The sequence below is a fragment of the Jaculus jaculus genome, chromosome 17 (assembly GCF_020740685.1).
Source record: "Jaculus jaculus isolate mJacJac1 chromosome 17, mJacJac1.mat.Y.cur, whole genome shotgun sequence".
Taxonomy (NCBI): Eukaryota; Metazoa; Chordata; class Mammalia; order Rodentia; family Dipodidae; genus Jaculus; species Jaculus jaculus.
Genome location: NC_059118.1, coordinates 6018541 through 6039302, shown reverse-complemented (window position 1 = coordinate 6039302; position 20762 = coordinate 6018541). Strand labels below are relative to the sequence as shown.

General features: G+C 43.7%; 1 protein-coding gene across 2 annotated transcripts in view; it reads right to left on the bottom strand.

The window, feature by feature from the left end:
• Nucleotides 1-20762, bottom strand: part of Oxsr1 (oxidative stress responsive kinase 1) — an 82468-nt gene that overhangs the window by 3041 nt on the left and 58665 nt on the right. For both annotated transcript variants that reach the window (XM_045136610.1, XM_004662096.2), the window contains 9 exons: nucleotides 16732-16780; nucleotides 16108-16173; nucleotides 12389-12511; nucleotides 10072-10107; nucleotides 7956-8102; nucleotides 5993-6057; nucleotides 2852-2904; nucleotides 1265-1333; nucleotides 40-104 (listed from right to left, as the gene is read on the bottom strand). In XM_045136610.1, the coding sequence (XP_044992545.1) occupies nucleotides 40-104; nucleotides 1265-1333; nucleotides 2852-2904; nucleotides 5993-6057; nucleotides 7956-8102; nucleotides 10072-10107; nucleotides 12389-12511; nucleotides 16108-16173; nucleotides 16732-16780 (673 nt within the window). The remainder of the gene's footprint in view (nucleotides 1-39; nucleotides 105-1264; nucleotides 1334-2851; nucleotides 2905-5992; nucleotides 6058-7955; nucleotides 8103-10071; nucleotides 10108-12388; nucleotides 12512-16107; nucleotides 16174-16731; nucleotides 16781-20762) is intronic.

The following is a 20762-nucleotide window of genomic DNA, read 5'->3' as shown; positions in this document are numbered from 1 at the left end:
AAAAGGTAAGACAGTTTAATGAGGAGAAAGGGTGAATACCAGTTTGAAAGTGACAGATCGATTTGACTGAGGTTCTTCCACAATTTTCTGCAAGTTAGCTGCCACTGTAACCATACAAACAGAGAAAGACATTAATGAGCAGCTACGCAGATCCACTATCACACATATTTAAAAAGCTTAAGGGCTGGAGAGATGACCCAGTGGTTAAGGCACTTGCTTACAAGGCCTGATGGCCATTTGATTCTCCAGTGCCCATCTACAGCCGGATGCACAGGGTGGTGCAAGCACCTACAGCTTATTTGCACCAGCAGGAGGCCCTGGCGTGCCCATTCTCTTTCTCTCCCCCCCCCCCCCCATAAACTTTTTTTTTTAAGCTTAGGTAGCCAGGTATGGTGGCACACACCTTTAATACCAGCACTTGGAGGCAGAAGTAAGAGGATCACCATGAGTTCAAAGCCACTCTGTCACTACCAAGTGAATTCCAGGTCAGCCTAGGCTAGAGCAAGACCCTACCCCAAAAAAACAAAACAAGTAAAAAGAGCTTAGGACTAGAGAAATGGGTCAGTAGCTAAGGTGCTTGCCTGCAAAGCCTAACAACCTGGGTTTGATTCCCCAGTACCCACGTAAAAGTCAGATGCACAAAGTGGCACATGTACCTGGAGTTCGTGTACAGCAGCTAGTGGTCCTTGCACACTCAATTCTTTCTCTCTCAATGTCTGTCTCTCTACTTGCAAATACATAAATTAATAAAATATCTTTTTAAAAGGGTTTAAGGGCTGGAGAGATGGCTTAGAGGTTAAGGAGCTTGTGTGCAAAGCCTAAGGACCCATGCTCAGCTCTCTAGGTTCCACGTCAGCCACACGCACAAGGAGACGCAAGCGCACGAGGTGGCGCACACATCTGCAGTTCAACTGCAGCGGCTACAGGACCTGGTGTGTCAATTTTCACTCTTTCTCTCATTAAAAAAAAAAGTCTTCAATTTCTACTCTGGCTCACTTCTGTGTTCCACAATGACTAGAAATTATCAGAACTGACCAAGCTTCAGTTAACTTGTGACCTCTGTCATCATTTCCACTATAGTGTCCCAAAGACTTGAGGATGCTTTCGTCACCACCCTCTAATAAGGAGCTGTCCTCAAGACCTATAAGTTCAGCCAAGCCAAAATCCAATAAGTGTCAGGCCAACGTGGTGGGAGGAATAAAAGCAAGCTTTTCTAGACACTAAGTATACACACAGACACACAGGGCAAAAACAATGCAGTTACCTATTACCAAGTCCCTTCCATCGACCAGGCCGGCAGAAATGAGCTCCTGAGAGACCCCCTCTGCGGTATCTGCAAGAACAGGGGAGGAGGGGTGCATGGCTTGCACATGCCACAGCTAGCTGGCAGAGCCAGCACGGGAGCACAGCGCAGACCCAAGCTAGCGACTCAAGCCACAGAGCCCGCGCGGCCGAAGGGCTCTTCCTCCACCGGGGACGCTCAAGTTCCCAATTCTGAGGACTGACTGGGGCAGCATCTCTAAGAACCCTATGGCAGAATGGTCGACACTGGGGAAGGCAGGACGCCCATGCCCGTGGGACACGAGCCTCTACAGCAGCGGCGGAGGAACCTGAGCTCCCTGAGTCTGAGACACGACATTCAGGACTAGTCAAATGGACATTTATTTTCAAAATCTGGGGAAACAAACTGCAACCTCTTCTCTTTGTGAAACATATTTCAGGGTTTTGTTAAAATCATTTGCTTTTTTATTCTGGTGGTGGACTAGAATGATGGCTCAGTGGTGGAGGTGCTTGCCTGCAAAGCCTAAGGACCCAGATTCAACTCGCCAGATGCCACGTAAGCCAAGTGCGCAGTGGCGCATTCATCTGGAGTTTGTTTATAGTGGCTAGGCCCTGGAGCACCCATTCTCCCTCTTCCTCATAAATAAGTGGCTAAAAACCATTTTGGTGACTTGTTAGGCAGTCACTCTAGGCGGTACAATGGAGATGAGGCAAATGGGCTCAACTGTCATCTTCAGCAGACCCGCACTGATGCCTGAAAATGGGGCTCTGCCTGGCTCTAAAAAGCTAAAACACACCTCTGTGTGCATCCTTTCTCTTCACCGGCCAGCTGCGGAAAATGAGGCAGCAGGGAAAGTAACTGTGGAACCTATCCACAAATACTTGCTGGCCACTCCCCATCCTAGAACCCTAAGAAACAGGCAAGAACTAAGCCTTGCTCCAGGTTGAGTTTCACAATCGCAAACCAGTTGTGACTAGGTTCAGCCTCTCTATGAGGGGGAGGCTGGGGCCTTGTTTCTGCTTTACTATTACAGATAACAAGCACATAACAGCAAGAACTTTGGGCTCTGACATAACTTTTTCTAAATTTATTTTATTATTTCTTTTTTTAAACCTTTTTATTGACAACTTCCATAACCAAAGACAATGTAACATGGTCATAATTTCCTCCCTCTACCTTCCCCTTCCCCAGTCCCTTAATCATCGCAATTTCTGACAGATCTTATTTGAACTTTACCACCTCTGTTGGCTGTATGACCTTGAACAAATTACTTTGCTGTTTAATGAGGAGAACTCGTCCCTAGGTGGCATCTGTGAGACTTTAACAGGATAATGCTTTGCACAAAGCATGTGAGTAAATATGACTACATTCATTATTATTTGCTTTACATTTTATTTTCTAAAAGAATTTAGTAATAAGTAAATTGTATTTTTATTTTATGCCCCCAAAACCTAAACCAGGAATTTTTTTCATTCTTTATTGCAAACCTTATCTAAAGGACAAAGATGTCCTACTTAACTAAGTAACAAATTAAGAGTTATTTTGTTGTCAATCTTTTTTATTCCTCACCTCTCCCGGGAGTAAATTCAAATCGAATATCATTTAATTCTTTTTTGGAATTCCTAAGTAAGAAAACAGAATAAGTAACATGAGAATTCCTGACATTTCTAACATGCATACAGTCTGCCAATACGTATGTGGAAAGGCTATGCTGTTCCCACTGAGCACACGATGAGCCTGCCGTGCCCGCTCCACAGCTCAGCATGGACTCGTGTGCACGATCACTTGATCTCCTACAAGCTTCGCTTTACAACCCTGCTAAGCAACACAAACATCTCACTCACACGTGAGGAGTCTCTTACCTGCCCATTCCCACCTTTTCCCCACTAAGATGACAGAGCAACCTAAGTGAGTCCCATCAGGTCCCAGTGCTGGGTGGCAAGGCCTTCAGCGACGAGCGGTCTGGTGCGCCATGGAGAAAGCAGCAGGAAGACTCTCACCAGGTCTAGAGCCTGCAGTTTTGGACTTCCCAACTTCCAAAACTAAGAAATAATCTCCGGGCCACCCTGAGACTACACAATGCACTCCAGGTCAGCCTGGGCTAGAGTGAGACCCCTACCTCAAAAAAACAAAAAAATGGGGCTGGAGAGATGGCTAGTGGTTAAGGCATTTGCCTGTGAAGTCAAAGGGCCCAGGTTTGATTTCCCAGAACCAAAGAAATGAAATGAAATGAAATGAAATGAAATGAAATGAAATGAAATGAAATGAAATGGCCAAAAGCTGTGTGGCATGGTGTGGTGACCCTACCTCAAAAAACCAAAAACACCTCAAAAATTAAATAGTTTTTGGGTCTTTTGTAGGGAGACTAAGGGAGATATTGAGACAAGAGCTCACTCTTTTTATTACACTGCACAGGCTAGCACTGAACTCTCAGCAATCCTCCTGTCTCAGTCTCCCAAATGCTGAGATTACAAGTGTGAGCAATCACACTCATCTAAAAGTCTCTTCTTTGTTGTTTATAAACTACTGTCTGAGGCATTCTGCTCTGCAAACACAAAATGAAACAGGACACATGATCATACAAAACTAAGAAAAATATGCAAACAGAAGGAGTGATGTAAAAAAGACAGGGTACCGTTTTCATCCTTATCACCACTCCCACGTGTCCACTGTGCCACGAAGGACCTCACCTACCAAGAATGATCAGTCGTGGCCAACTCATAAAATGAAAAACATGGCACTCCTTCAAATTCCACCACAGGAATGCAAAGAACACATGCAGTGGAGTAATGAGGAATGCTTCAGAGGCAGGTTTTAGATGAAATTTAGTAGATGGGCAGGACTCAGATAGGCAGAGGATAGTGAAGCAATTGGGCCCATACGATCAGCATGCGTGACTCTAGAAATTCGAGTATATGACTGGTTACGATGGTCACCACACCATGTGCTGAGACCAAACGGGCTCCTTAGAAGTTCCAGTGGAAGGGAGAGAGACGGGAACTCTATGTCTAGAAGCCCACACGACTGGCCACTGCTTACTGAACACGGCACAGCGTCAGGACAGTTCACAAAGGACGCACTGGAAGGCTCAGGACCCCTCATTGGAAACCGACCTGCAGCCCAGGCCCACAGGCCGCCTCGCGTGCACGGGCACAGCCAGCTTCGTACACGCACGCGCACATACACCCTGTAGCCAGCTTTCTGCTGGGTAATGCAGACACAAGAAATCAGCCTCCGGCCTACACTTCATTATCAGTGGGCAATAAACTTTATCTTTTCTTGGTATCCCCCACAGTACCTACGAGTACTAGGCACAGTCTGCATTGACACATCATTGTTCAATCTAGTCTTCCTAGAAATGCTCAGCCCAAGGTTAGTGATTTAAATGGCCTTTCAAGCTCAAATAATAACATGGCAAATTAAATTCAAATATAAAAGGTGTTTCTTATCTCTTCTGGTCACTTACTCTGTCTACTACTCCTATAAAGTCTGAAACATTGATTATTAAGTAATCACTCTCAAAAAAGAGGAAACTATATCACTCACAAGTATCTTCTCCACTTTCCTCAACCCTTGTATACTGCTGAAGGACTTCAAAACAAAGCTCTTTAAAGATCAAGTATCTTCTTCCCATTCAGTTAGAATACAGGATGAGATTCCCAAGGCATCCTATCTGAGGTGAAACCAGCTTTACTGAGGTTTTGGTAGCTGAAAAGCAACCTTCTTCACACTGATGACGTCATTTCACTGCTCCAAGTAAGAGACTTTTTTTTTTTTTTTCGAGGTAGGGGCTTGCCCTAGCCCAGGCTGACCTGGAATTCACTATATAGTCTCAGGTTGGCCTCGAGCTCATGGCGATCTTCCTACTTCTGCCTCCCAAGTGCTGGGATTATTAAAGGCGTGTGCCACCATGCCCGGCCTAGGGAAATAATGCTCTGTTTCTATCTTTAACTCTAACCTTATAGAGAAGACAACCAGGAATTCATTTATGCAGGGGGATTAGTCAACGGCAATTGAGTGGTAGACGTTTAAAGATGTTAGGAATACTTAAAGATAGCCTGGCATGTCTCTCATAATTTAAAAAAATATTTTCTAGGGCATTTAAATCTAAAGAGACCAAACAATAGCCACAGTATTTGACAAGAAAATTACAGAATCCTGATTCAGCTACGGGTGCTGGTAGGAGAAGCTGAAGTGAACAGATTCACTCCCATGACACTTTCTCCTGAGCAGGACCTCCTGACATGGTCCCACCTGAGCCAGCAATTGGAGCATTTGCCAAGAACAGAGACACATTAACACACCACAGGCACTCTTCTCTGCACTGTTTGCTCAGTCACAGTCATAAAACAGCCTGCTCCTGAGTTAGTTGATACCAGAGTCTGCACTGAGAGTATGATCGCATTGCAAGACTAACGTTCAGAGAAGCCAGCTTGTCTGCTGCTCACGAACAGTGCTCCTCAGTTACAGATCATGCTTCCAGCCAAACTGGTAATGCCACAAATGCCGTGGCTGGCCACAACTAGTGCAGAAGCAGCTAGGAAGGCGCCTGCAGCGAGGCAGCAAGGCCCTCACTGAGGCTCCTCCTCCTAAGAAGAGTCCACCAGCACACAGCAGCTGAAGCTGAGGGACAGTCTCACCCAGCTGCAACCAAGTTCAAGACTGTTACCACATCTGCACTGTGCCCAGAAAACCAAAAGTGTTACTTACCTTAACCTTAGTACTAGGCTAATGGGAATCTTTGTATCTTGGGATTCCGCTCCTGAAGGCAGAGCCTGAAATGTATTAAAAGCACAAAGTCACTGCCCAGAACACTGCAAGCACAAACCACTTGGCGGCAGTTCTCTCTCGCCAGCAGAGGGCCCCTACTCCTGCCCTGCTGTGGGAGGACAGTCACTACAACGCAGCAACAAGAACAAACTGTCAGCTGGTTAAAACCCTGAGAGGGCTGGAGAGATGGCTTAGCTGAGAGAAGGGGTTGTCTGCAAAGCCAAGACCCTGGTTCAATTGCCCAGGATCCATGTAAGCCAAATGTACAAGGTGATGCACGTGTCTGGAGTTCACTTGTAGCAGCTGAAGGTCCTAGTGTGCCCAATCTCATTCTCTCTCTCTCTTAAATAAATATATTTTTTTAAAAAAGATAAAAACATTAGAAAAAGATTCCCCATGCCAGGAGTAGTGGCGCAAACCTTTAATCCCAGCACTCGGGAGGCAGAGGTGGGAGGATCACCGTGAGTTTGAGGCCACCCTAAGACTACACAGTGAATTCCAGGTCAGCTTGAGTTAAGAGTGAGACACTACCTCAAAAAACAAACAAACAAACAAATCCCCAAACCCAGATGAAATCACTACAGAGCTACATTAAATGTTTTGTAATTTTCAGTCCTATTTCTCTCATCAAGAGTGAAAACCATCAAGCAAGGTTTCCTCACTTTACTTTTCTTTTTATTTATAAATAATTATTTGAGAGAAAGTAAGGAAGAATGGGTGTGCCAGGGCCTCCAGGCACTGCAAACAAGCTCCAGATACATGCACCTGGATTAAGTGGTTCCAGGGGAGAACTGAACCAAGCTCCTTTGGCTTTGCAAGCAAACACCTTAACAGCTGAACCATCTCTCCAGCCCGCAGCTTCTCACTTGTCAAGCAAATCTGTCAACATACAACTGGCCATCACAAGGTCGAGCCCACGCCAACCACGCCTCAAGAATCCACGCAACCCACGGTTTTAGGCCCTTTTGTGGCTAAACTAAGCCTTGTGAAAACTATACAGTTATCTCATTGTTCTATTTATATTATCTATAAGATAAATCCAATCTTTCTTTCGGTTTTTCTAAGACTCCATATGAAAAGCTTGCAGGAATAAAAGACTAAATGAAGCCAGCGCTATGACTAACTGCATGTGACTTCCACTTCATAAATGAACTGAACTGGAAACCCTGACCTGCACCCTGATGCCAGGGCCAGGTTTCCAGGGTGAGCACGAAGTCACACCACGAGCAGGGCTCACAGGGAGGCCTCTGTTCAAACACTGCCCCTGAATGGAGTCTCTGTACGACTGATTAAATATTACCTAGTTTCAACAAAACCAACCCTGATAAAACTAGCATTTAAAAATGAGTAATTCTAGGGGGAGGGAGAGGCCAGAAAAAAGTATTAATAAAGAAGAAGAAGTGAGCAAAAGAAAGCAGCCCAGCAGGTCAGGGCCCACCCATCAGCTGCCGACTCCATCAGCTGCACTCTACAGTTACACCTATTGTCCGTGATGATCTAATCAAGATATGAAACAAGCAGTCTTTGCATTTGTTGTTGTTGTTTTCAAGGTAGGGTCTCACTCTAGCTCAGGCTGACCTGGAATTCACTATGTTGTCTCAGGGTGGCCTCGAACTCATGGCGATCCTCCTACCTCTGCCTCTCGAGTGCTGGGACTAAAGGCACGCGCCACCACACCTGGCTGGAATGTTTTTATTATTAACTTACTCTTCTACTTAAAAACCTGAATGATCCTTACAAAGCCCTCTTATTTGCACATGCTTAAAACTATGTAAACAGGATTTCTAACTTGTTTCAAAACCAAAACACCAGCCAGAGTACACAGACTGTGCTCCACATTAACATCTGTTTTTTTTTTTTTCATCTGCACACAAGGCAAACTTTAACACACACCCTACTTTACCTGAGCTGTTCTGGCCGGCTCTGCTGGGGGTGGGAGAGAGACTTGGGTTGGCTGTGTAGGCATCTGCCCAGCTGGCTGAGGTAGATGAGCAGAAATCTGTTCTGGAACTTGGAGTAAAGTACCCATGGGATCAGTTGTTGAAAAGAGCTGCAACAAAATCACATATACAGTGTTATAGAAGTAGAGAGAAGGAAAAGCAGGAAAGGACAAACATTTATAAAGTACACAGACCAGTATATGATTCTACATATGAAGAACAGAAAATAGTGTATGACTCTACATATATGAAATATACCGAACAGTCAAATTTATGGAGACAGAAAATAGAAAGGTAGTTTCCAGGGGCTAAAGCTGCAGTGCAGTTTCAGTTTGGAAGGTCAAAAAGTCTTGAGAAGCCTTTCATGCTGGCACTCGGGAGGCAGCGGAACAGCGCTGCGGATCTGAGGCAAGCCTCGGAATGGAGAGTGAGCTCCAGGCCAGCCTGGGCTGGAGTGAGGCCCTCCTGCCAAGCCCCACCCTCCAAGAAGTCTTGAGATAGATGGTGGTAATGGTTGCACTACAGCAGAATGTATCTACGTCACTGGACTGAAACAGTAAATTTTATATTGTTAATTTTATCATAATTAAATGAAAAAAACATTGTATGAGAATTCTCAGGGAGACGCTACTTGATCAAAGGCACAATGAGAAGACTAAAAACTGGACAATCTGTAAAATACTTTCTTAGTCCATTTCTAAGAAATTAGTCGAGGCATGTTAGATTAAATGCAATAACCCTAAGATTTCAAGACAATAAAATGATAAGAGTTATTTACTGCAGTCTCAAGTATATATGACCAACAGGGGTCATTTAGTTTTGTATCCCCTTCATACTCAGGGGTGCAGGCTTATTGACAGGGTGAAAGAAACAAGAAATCATGGCTGGACAGATAGCTTAGCGGTTAAGGCATTTTTCTGTGAAGCACAAGAACCCAGGTTCAACTCCCCTGTACCCACGTAAGTTAGATGCACAAGGTGGCACATACTTCTGAAGTTTGTTTGCAGTGGCTCTTCCTCTACCTGTCTGCTTCTCTCTCAAATAAATAAATAAAGAGAAGGAGAGAAAGAAGAAATCAAGGGGAATCTTCTAACTCTTTAACTCTTCATTGGCCAAAAGAACTGAGACGGCCATGCACAATTTCAAAGTTGGAAAGTGCAATTCTTTTACATGCCAAGGAATGGAGGTAGAAATATTAATGAGCAGTAGTTCTAACAGAAGCTGTCAGAGACTGGCCTATTCATATATTAAAAGTACATTTATTTTCAGTTTTAAAGAACACAGTTCTATCCACATAAATCATACACGTTAATTGTGTACTACACACACAAATGAAATGAAAACAAATACACAAGCAGAATGTGTGGTCTTAAACCATACACTGTGCTCAAGAGATGGCACCCTAAGAAAGAACACATGGCAGAATGGCCATGACGAAAGCCGAACAAATTCTGTTTACTGGATTTTCATATAACCCCGAGGCAATAAACACAGAAAACAGAAATTACTTAACTAGAGACAAGACTGGGGAAAGACATTCAAAAGAAAGAGAAAAGTCAGCATAGTGGCACCTGCCTTGCGTCCAGGCAGAGGCAGGGGGTCACCATGAGTTTAAGGCGGCCTGGGATTACAGAGTGAATTCCAAGGTAGCCTGGGCTAGAAGGAGCTCTACCTTACAAAAAAGAGGAAGAAAGGAAGGAAGGAAAGAAGAGAGAGAGAAAGAAAATAAAAAGGAAAGGAAAGAGAGGGAGAGAGAAAAAGAGGGAGGGAGGGAAGGAAGGAGGAACAATATAACAAATTTTGAGACAGATTAAGACAAAAAGAGTACTTTTTACTTTAAGAAGCCCAAGGGGGAAAAAATAATTCGTAAATTAAGAACATTCTGGACCCTTAATCCAACTTTTAAAAATCTGGCTGGCATAATGTTTCAGTAACGTTAAAGAACATACATTCTCTCCACTCAAAAAAAAGAAAGAAAGAAAACCAACCACATAAATATTTCAAGTTAAAAAAATTAAAATTAAAAACCAAACAAAACAAGTCTATTTTAACAAGAGTTCAGTAATCTCAGTTACTTACCTCAGAATTTGATAATGATTCTTTCACTCGGGGAGACTGAAAGATACAGAAGGATGTCTGTTAACTTGGGACTTAAATAACTGGTAAGTCAGTTCCGAGGAACTGCAATAAACATTAAATGCAAGGCAACTCCATTTTAATCTGGTTCATAAATTAACTCACAATCAACTCTAGCAAAAGTTTTCTGGGAAAAAGAAACGACACAGATGTGTGTTCAAGTAGCCTATAAGGAATGCATCAATATACATGCTATATTAAAATTTTAACAATTTCAGGGCTGGAGAGGTGGCTTAGCAGTTAAGGCGTTTGCCTACAAAGTGAAAGGACCCACCTTCGACACTCCAGGACCCACGTAAGCCAGATGCACAAGGGAATGCGTCTGGAGTTTGTTTGCAGCAGCTGGAGACCCTTACACACCCATTCTCTCTCTCTCTGCCTATCAAAACTAATTAATTAATTAAAAAATTTTAACAATATCAGCTTAATAAGGAAACATGAGAGACTCAAGTGTTGTCAGGCAGCAGATAAGTACTTTATTCCATGACAAAGAACGTAATTTCCTATGCTGTTTAGATACCTAATTAAACAGGGCATGAAAAAATGAGTGCCAGATTTCTTCCAGATAGCTACATGGTAATAATCGTGAAAGGTGACGGAGGCTGGGGCAGCACCTGCTTTCCCTGGTTGCTTTAATGTAACAGTGCATGAGAGGATCAACGTGACAGACAAATGACCTAATGCCACAGCCCCACATTTCTAAAGAAATAGTAAACTCATAATCGTGTAAATAAATGTTCACATTTCTTTTCTAAACTTAGAGCTCAATAAATTTTTGCCAGCTTCCAGCTCTTCAAAGAACGATTCTGAAAGCTCTGACCAGTTAAGTCGGCAAAGAGTCCATGCTAAGCAACTACGCGTGCTAAGAGTCCGAGAGTCGGCTCTGTGACAAGGCAAAAGCAAAGTATGTCGTTATCTCACTCGCCGAAGAAGGTACTAAACGAGTGAGGTATGCGGCCCTCGAAGACCTGGCATGCACACACTTCTATTCTTGGGACCTGCTCCTGACAACATGGTGTGCTCCTTTTGGGTTAAGAGTGATGCAACAAAGCAAAGACAGACCCGTCTTGATGGCTTATAGCAAGCACACATGCACACGCACACACACACACACACACCAGTACACACCCGATCGGGCAAGAAGACACGCACTGTTCCTCTTCAGGAACAAGGGCTAGATCCTTTAGGGAACATACTTAATGCTGCTAGGCCTTCAAGTTCCTGACTCTTTTCTTCTGCAGTGCTGACAGGCCTTTAATACTATCCAGTATAGTTTCCATCTCACAGTTTTCATCATTAGATTTGGATTATTTTTATATATCTTAAATATTATCACATTCAAACAGATATGCCAGTCTAATTTGCTATGCAGAATTTACTGGGTTTCCGTTAGCAAGGAAGTCAAGGAAATGCTCTTCTATTTTAGGAAGTTATGCTGAAAAAGAACTACAGAAAGTTCTAGGTAAAGAGTACAGGTAGGACATGCCTGGGTTGTCAGGTCACATCAAGCTGGGGCTGAGCTGAAAACCTCCCTGTAGACCAGCTGACAGACACCTGGAAAAGCTGTACTGCGCTCAGCCCTACAGGAGGCAGGTCATCAGCGGAAAGAATGTGAGAGCCAAAGGCGGGGCGGGCTGCCTCCAGTGCCAGTGTCCGCACAGAAACCGGCCTCGAGACCCTCGGCCTCGCAGCGCCTGTGCCACCCTCACAAGACCCTCGTAACCGCAGGAAGAGATGACACCAAGCCAAGAGACTAATGGGGAGAGGGAGGCACTGTGATAGAAAGTGGACTTGTGAAGGGGAAAGTGGGGAAGGGGAGGGAATTATCATGATTTATTATCTTAAGTATGGATATTGTCCATTTTTAAAAAATACCGGTTAGGGCTGGGGAGATGGCTCAGCAGTTAAAGGCACCTTTGCTTGCAAAGTCTGACGGACTGGGCTAGATTTCCCAGCATTCACATGAAGCCAGAGGAGCAGAGCAGCACATGCACTGGAAGTTCCTTTGCAGCGGCAAGAGGCCCTGGCGTGCCGCACTCACGCTCTGTCTCTCTCAAATAAATAAATGAATAATACAGAGTTTTTAAAGACTGCAGGTTATCTGGGCGTGGTGGCGCATGCCTTTCATCCCAGCACTCAGGAGGTAGAAGTAGGAGGACTGCTATGATTTCAAGGCCACCCTGAGACTACACACAGGTCGGCCTGGGCTAGGGTGAGACCCTACCTGGGGGAGCGGGGACTGCAGGTTGGCCAAGCTTACCCTGAGTTGTGAGATGGCCGCTCTCCCTTCTTCACTCTCTTCGTCAAACTCGTCGTCACTCCACTCCCAGCCCCCATCCTCTGTCTTATGGAGACGGCCGCTGGAACCCGGCACTCTTCGAACCTGTACACGGAGTACGGAAGTGCTTTACATACACTCAGCATGAAGGAACAGCACACAGAGGCTCCACAAGACACACTGCAGGAGGGCAAAGGCAAATAAGTGAGGCCTGGGAAATACTGCTTTAATTCAACACTGCTCACTTAAAAAGCCATCTCAGCCCCCCAAAGTAACTACTGCCAGGCATGGTGGTGCATGTGTCTAATCCTAACACTCTGGGGTAGGAAGATGGCTGTGAGTTCAAAGCCAGCCTGGGCTGCAGTGAGTTCCAGGTCAGCATGAGTTAGAGTGAGACCCTGGTTTAAAAAAAAAACAAAAAAACCCTAACTAGCAGTTGAAAACACGGCCCATTTTATTTTTAGTAAGTTACTCCTCTCTTCACGATGACAGGGGGCCTTCAGTTCAGATCCCATTTCTTGTATCTTTCTGAAAAATAAGCCTCCTACATCTTCCACTGTGCAACACGGAACAGGAGACAGGAACTACAATCTAACTTTAAATTCTTACTTTCAACCAGTTCTCCTGCTTTTACTCCAACTTTCTCATAGTTTACATTTTAGCAGTATTGTAGATCAAACCCAGGGTCTCAGATGGGCTACGTATCACCAAACTACATTCCATATCTGTTTTTAGGGGTAGGGAGGGAGGATCTCACTCTAGCCCAGGCTGACCTGGAATTCACTCTGTAGTCTCAGGCTGGCCTCAAACTCACCGTGATCCTCCTACCTCATCCTCCCAAGTGCTGGGATCAAGTGTGTACCACCATACCCAGCTTTAAATTGTTTATTTTCTATTTTGGGGCAAGGGGATTGAGGTATGGTCTCGCTGTAGCCCTGGCTGACCTGGAATTCACCATGTAGTCTCAGGGTCGTCCTCCTACCTCTGTCTCCCAAGTGCTGGGATTAAAGGCATGTGCCACCATGCCTGACTTACGCCTGTTTTTAAAAGAAAATTTTGAGTCAAGATCTCACTATATTGCCCAGGTTAGCCTCAAATGTTCAACTCATTTGCCTCAGCTTCCTGAGTGGCTGTGATTACAAGTATGTGCTGCAACACCCAGCTCCTCTGCAGGCCTCTGTTCCTACCGAAGCCTTACCACAGGGCTGCGGAGACGGCTTAACGGCTAAGGCGCTTGTTTGCCTGCAAAGCCCAAGGACCATGCTCTACTCTCCAGATCCCACGTTTGCCCGACACACAAAGGTAAGGCAAACACAAGGTCGCACGTGCCCACTAGGTGGCGCAAATGTCTGGATTTCGACTGCAGTAGCTGAGGCCCTGGTGCACCAATTCTCAATCTCTCCTCTCTGTCTCTCTCTTAACAAAAAGAAATCATACTACAGATGCTAAACATATCTCTCAGTTGGAATTTAATGCAAACAATTACAAGCACGGAGATTTTTAACATCCAAATTATTTGCAGAATATTTCCTGTAAATCAGAGACTGAAAATAAGTCAACGAACAGAAGAAGTATTAGTTTATTTTTAATAGTACAGAAAGGCAGTCAGCTGAGAGGCAGTGCTGAGCTCTTGAAGAGAGACAAGCAGGACAGGGAGGACAAAGCCGTGCGGAGTGCTGTCTCAGTTAGGGAGTCACAGGAGAGTATGAGGAGGAAGAGCTTGAGCAGAGCACTAAATAGATGTAGTGGGTTAAGAGCCAAGTGAGAGCTTCACCAAGTGGCTCCCCTTGAGAGTGATCCCCAGAGATCAAGCTTCCAGTGCAATGAGGTCACACTGAGTTCATGCCGTGTTCTATGAAGTCTCTAGGTGGCTCTGATGTGTGATAATGGATGATAATCACTAATAAAGAGTACCCAGGAAATAAGCACAGCAAGAGAAAATACTCCGAGCTAAGGGGGGTATGATTTTAATTCCAGGGGAAAAAAGACTGGCTACTCTTCAGCAAGAAGAAGGCATCTTTTCTATCCACATCTGAATGTCCAAGCCTATAAAATAAAGATGACAGAAGTAGAGACAAGGTAACTGTTCTACCAGTCAGCAGCAGAGCAGGTATTCAGCACACATTTTTGCTCATTATTAAGCAAAACTTTCTGAACAGTATCATCAGAAATCCCAAACAGTGAAATGAATGGGCCATAGGAAACCATTACAAGAAGGAGTCTGACTTCACACACAATCCTTCCACTACATTACACAACATAGGACCTTTACCTTCAACCTTAAGTCTGTCATCAAAGGACATTACTGCCCCTTGGATAAGCTCCTTTGAGGAGAGTAGGGAAGGGAGGATTTTCTACAAGCTAGGACCTTAATGTACATATGCATTGTGTATGTGTGTGTGTGTGTGTATTTTTCTTGGGGAGGGGGTTCAAGGTAGGGTCTCCTCTACCTCAGGCTAACCTGGAATTCACTATGCGGTCTCAGGGTGGCCTCAAATTCACAGAGATCATCTTACCTCTGCCTCCTGAGTGCTGGAATTAAAGATATGTGCCACCACGACCAGTCTTAATGTATTTTCTATGTTCAAAACATAACCAAAGTTCTCAGATGCTAATATATGCAACAAAGTTCTTTTGGTCTTTCAATAAAAACAATAGTTTGAAGGGATGCCTGTCTTCCAAAGCTATAAATGCTGTGTAAAATCCACAAATCACTCTACAAATTGAAAATAATGACTAAACAGAGATTAGAATTAACTCACAATTACTGTCCAGTATACCTTTTCATTCTAGTAGATAGCGGAATAAAACCTAGGCCTACAATACACCAACAGAATTTGCTCAGTGAATGTATCAAAGAATGCTTTATAAAGGGCTGAGAGAAAATGAGTAACTCTCATTTATGTTTAAAAAAAAAAAGTATTTAACATTCACTTTCAAATGCAAAAGTAAAGCAAATCTACTCTAAGCAACTGTGGTAGTTTGAATTGATGTGCCCCAATAGATTCAGCAGTTTTACTCAAGCTTGTAACTGGGCTGGAGGCGGTGTAACTGTGGGCAGATCCCAAGGTTCAGCCCTGTGGTGGTTTGATTCAGGTGTCCCCCATAAACTTAGGTGTTCTGAATGCTAGGTTCCCAGCTGACGGAGATTTGGGAATTAACGCCTCCTGGAGGGAGTGTATTGTTGGGGGTGGGTTTATGGGTCTTAAAGCCAGTTTCCCCTTGCCAGTGTTTGGCACACCCTACTGTTGCTGTGGTCCATCTTATGTTGGCCAGGGGGTGATGTCCACCTTCTGCTCATGCCATCGTTTTCCCCTGCCATCGTGAAGCTTCCCCTCAAGCCTGTAAGCCAAAATAAATCTCTTTTTCCCAGAAGCTACTCTTGGTTGGGTGATTTCTACCAGCAATGTGAACTGGACTGCAACAAGCCCTAAGGTGTGTTTGAGGCTGGATCTGAATTCCAGCGTAAGGTATGCTGGGTGCCTGAGCTTCGCCTGTGGTGGGTGGAGGTTGCCTTTCACTCTACTGGACCTGTGAACGAGCAGCCTCTTCTGCCGGTGCAGAACTTCCCCTGCATCTGTACGCGTCAGGAAGTCCTGTTCCTCCCACACCCTGTGCCTGGTTTGGAAGTTCATCCCAGCCAACATGAAGCAGACTAAGAGAGCGACCAGAGAACAAAACTGAATTAAATCCCCATTTACCTTTTTAGCTCTTTCAGAAATGGTAGGGGCTCTCTGTAATATTTTTTCTTGAAGAAATTCTTTATTCTGGAGAAGGAAAATAAATATTTTATTCTTACAAGAAGTGTTGAGGCAAGAAAGAGATAATGGGTGTGCCAGGACCTTCTGTCACTGCAAACGAACTCCTGATGCATACACTACCTTCTGCATCTGGATTTACATGGGTAATGAGGAATCAAATTCAGGCCATCAAGCTTTGCAAGCAAGCGCCTCTAACCACTGAGCCATCTCTGCAGCCCAATACCATGATTTTTAAAATATACTAATACTCCACTGTTACTAGAATATGAGTATTTTTTAATAGTTCAGCATTAAACCTTGAATCACCTTATTTTTATCATAAAGATTAATATTTACTATAGCTATTGTAAGTTTAACCTAATATTTAGTTTATATAAACTAAAATGTACTTACTAGACTCCAAACAAGTATCTAAATTAGCAAATTACATACACAGTGCCTCTTCAACGATTATTTTACCTTCTACCATTCTTCCAAACCAGACATCTTAAGAAATGCAACTTACAAGCACTGAACCTAACACAGACAATTGAAAAGCATCATAAAATGCATGTAATTCCCTACCTTTGCCTTCTGGAAGAATTTGTGCCTTAACAGTTCTGCTGCTGTTGGTCTAAAACCAGAAAAGAAAGGTTTTACAGTTAATTCAAACATAATGTGAATCTCAATGTTCAAAACTGAGAAACCACTCCTGAGCAGCAACATGAAAACGCAGACTAGAACTTCTCAAGAGGCAGGGGAACGATCCCTAAGTGGCATAAAAACCCAGACATGTTCCGGTAATCACAGCAGGACCTCTGAAAACCTTAGTCATCAAATGCGCATTCTGGATGAGTGACTGTCAGGCCTTTCTGATGGTTCCTATTCAACACTGCCATTTCCAGGAAGCTCAACAGCTCCTTTCTGGAGGTTTCAGCAGAGCATAAAAGGAGACTGCAACTCCCAGGAAGGAAATGGACCTGGACGAGGCTTCTGATTCTTCCTCCACAGGTCCTGACAGATTTCAACTTAAGGAACTACGGAGTCTTAAAAATAGATTTCTCAAGTTCCCTTTTCAAAACATTCAAGAGATTTTTAAAGTGTGTTCGCCAAATTCGACCCAAATTCAGTTTTTAGCTCAGTTACACAGGATCCTACTTTTTTTTTTTTTTTTGGCTTGGAATAAATTTTTCAATAGAAATATTACAAGTAGTTAAGACTATCACCCAGAATGAAAATAAAAACTTACATTTAGAGGCTGAGAAAGTGGCACAGTGGTTAAAGGTACTTTGTTGGCAATGCCTGTCGGTCTGGGATTGATCCCCCAATACCCATGTAAAGCCAGATGCACAAAGTGACATGTATGTCTGGAGTTCATTTGCAGCTGCAAGAGGCCCTGAAGGACCCATATATTCATTCTCTCTCTCCTTCTCTGCTTATAAATATTTTAAAAAATTTTAAATTTAGCCAGGTGTGGTGGCACACGCCTTTAATCCCAGTACTTGGGAGGCAGAGGTAAAAGGATTGCTGTGAGTTCAAGGCCAGCCTGAGACTAACATAGTAAATTCCAAGTCAGCCTGGACTAGAGTGAGACCCTACCTGGAAAAACCAAAACCAAATATACATGTATGTGTTTATATGTTTAAAGGCCAACACCTGATTTTGCCACATACCCACCATTAATACTCCACAAACTGCTACTTCTCTAAGGCTAAGTTATTTAAGAGCAGCAGTTTCTGTTTTGTTTTACCTCAATGCTAAGGATCAAACTTAGGCCCTTTCACAGCAGTAAGCACTTTGTCACTGATACTCTCAGCCCAATGGCATCTCTTAGACACTGACTATGCATTAGGCTATTTGGTAGGTATTTTCCAAATCCCCATGACTTTGCCATTCCCAAATCTCATCAAAGCAAAGTATTTGGGAACAAAGACTCAAGTAACACAAAGTTTTATTAAAAATCCCGAAGTATGGGCTAGAGAGATGGCTTAGCGGTTAAGACTCTTGCTTGCAAAGCCTAAGGACCCAGGTTCGATTTTCCAGGTCCCATATAAGCCAGATGCACATGGTGGCACATGCATCTTGAGTTCATTTGCAGTAGCTAGAAGTCCTGGCATTCTCTCTCTCTCTGTCTCTAATAAATAAATAAAAATAAAATTTTTAAAAAAATAATCCCAAAGCACGGCTGGAGAGATGGCTCAGCGGTTAAGACACTTGTCTGCTAAGCATAATAATCCCAGGTTTGATTCCCCAATATGCACGTAAAGCCAGATGCACAAAGTGATGCATGTGTCTGGGATTCATCTGCAGTGGCTAGAGACCCCAGCACATTTGTGTTCATTTGCTCTCTCTCTCTTTCTCTGTATATGTGTGTGTATCTCTCTGCTTACAAATAATTTTTTTTTAAATCCCCAAGAGCTGGAGAGAGGGCTTAGCAGGTAAGGCAAGGACCCCGATTTGATTCCCCAGGACCCACACAAGGGGGCGCATGTGTCTGGAGTTTGTTTACAGTGGCTGGAGGCCCTGGTGTGTCTATTCTTTCTATACACCTGCCACTCTCTCTCTGCTTCTTTCTCTTTCTCACTCTCTCCCTCTCCTAAATAAATTAAAACGTTTAAAAAAATCCCCAGGTAGTTGGAAATTGTATTCAAGCTCAAGGACCAGTGCGCAGCACTACTGTATTAGGAAATGAACAAAGGAGAAAGCGCTATGAACACTGAAGTGAGACACTACCAGCTATTTCTTTCATTCCGTCAAGATTTCAATGTTTTAATAACTTATAAGCCCCAAATAGCTTCTTACTATTCGTCCTGTTCTCCTAGGTTCATTTCCTTCTTTCTAAGGTACAAACGTTTTTTTATTGAGGGGGGGCAGTTCAAGGTAGGATCTCACTCTAGGTCAGGCTGACCTGGAATTCACTATGGAGTCTCAGGGTGGCCTAAAACTCACGGTGATCCTCCTACCTCTGCCTCCCGAGTGCTGGGATTAAAGATGTGCGCTACCACACCCAACTCTTAGGCACAATTTTTTTAAAAGTTAAGTGGTATGACTAGATAATTGCTGCATGAAAAATATGTGAGTTTCATGTTTCCCTCTGGAGTGAGTTTTACTAAACAGAGACCTCAACCAGTTATCGTATCTCAGCATTACTAAGCTATGTGCTGGCCTCAACTCTGGTTACCGGGGAATTGTTTGGAGTCTACCTGCCATTCCTTCAGGAGATTGGCCTTCAGTACTGGAGAGTATTCAGTCACTTTTCTTTTCTTTTTGGACAGGGTCTCATGAATTCCAGGCTGGCTTTGAACTCACTATGGCGCAGAGGATGACCTTGAAGTTCTGATCCTCCGGTTTCCACCTCCTGAGTCCTAGGACTATAGGTGTCCACCACCATGTCCATTATCTCAGTCAGTATTTCTTTTTTTTTTTTTAATTTTTTTTTTGTTCATTTTTTATTTATTTATTTGAGAGCGACAGACACAGAGAGAAAGACAGATAGAGGGAGAGAGAGAGAATAGGCGCGCCAGGGCTTCCAGCCTCTGCAAACGAACTCCAGACGCGTGCGCCCCCTTGTGCATCTGGCTAACGTGGGACCTGGGGAAGCGAGCCTCGAACCGGGGTCCTTAGGCTTCACAGGCAAGCGCTTAACCGCTAAGCCATCTCTCCAGCCCGTCAGTATTTCTTTTAATACTGCTTCTCAAACATTCTCTATTGTCTCTTCTGCTAAGTCCACATTCGTATACATGTCTGTGTCATATTGATGAGATTATGTATATACAAGCTGAACATCCCTCATCCAAACTTCCAATCATGGAAATACTGTGAGTGCCAACATGGTAACACCATTAAAGTGAAGAGCATCAGAGGTCTACATTCTTGGCTGAAGAATAAACCTGAATAAAGGCCATTGATTGTCATCACCAAGAGACAATACAATCTCTCCTAAATAATTAAGCCCTTTACCCTTGACATTCTACAGGTTGAGAGTTTGAATTCATACTCCATATTATGCAGCAACCCACGGGACTTCATAGTAAATAAAACTGTTGTCAGGCAGTTTTATTTTTGGCTGAAGCAATCTCAAAACTGTACTAGAAAAACACTTGCAAAATCCATGTCCCATGGCTTCTGTATGTAAGGGTCCACTCTAGATAGGATCATAATCTCAATTACAGTGCACGTGGCAGAAGTCCTCTGAGCTGGCAGACACAAGCAGAGGGATTGGCTCTCCATGAAATTTGGATAATGCAGTGGTATCTGAGAAGACTATAAAATAAGCTTGTTTAAGTTAAAATCACAAGCTTGGCATGGTGGCACACACCTTTCATCCCAGCACTCGGGAGGTAGAAGTAGGAGGATCACTGTGAGTTTGAGTCCACCCTGAGACTGCAAAGTGAATTCCAGGTCAGCCTGGGCTACAGTGAGAACCTACCTCAAAAAAATAAAATAAAATAAAATAAAATCATAGACGAAATCATAATCATGTACAAAATGAGTATGACAAAAGAATCAAGAGGACTGCTAGAAGGGAAAGACCCTGCAATTACCATGTAAACAATGGGCTCCTTTTTGTGTGGGCTGAACTGAGACTTGCTTCTGATTAAAGAAAGAACAAAGGA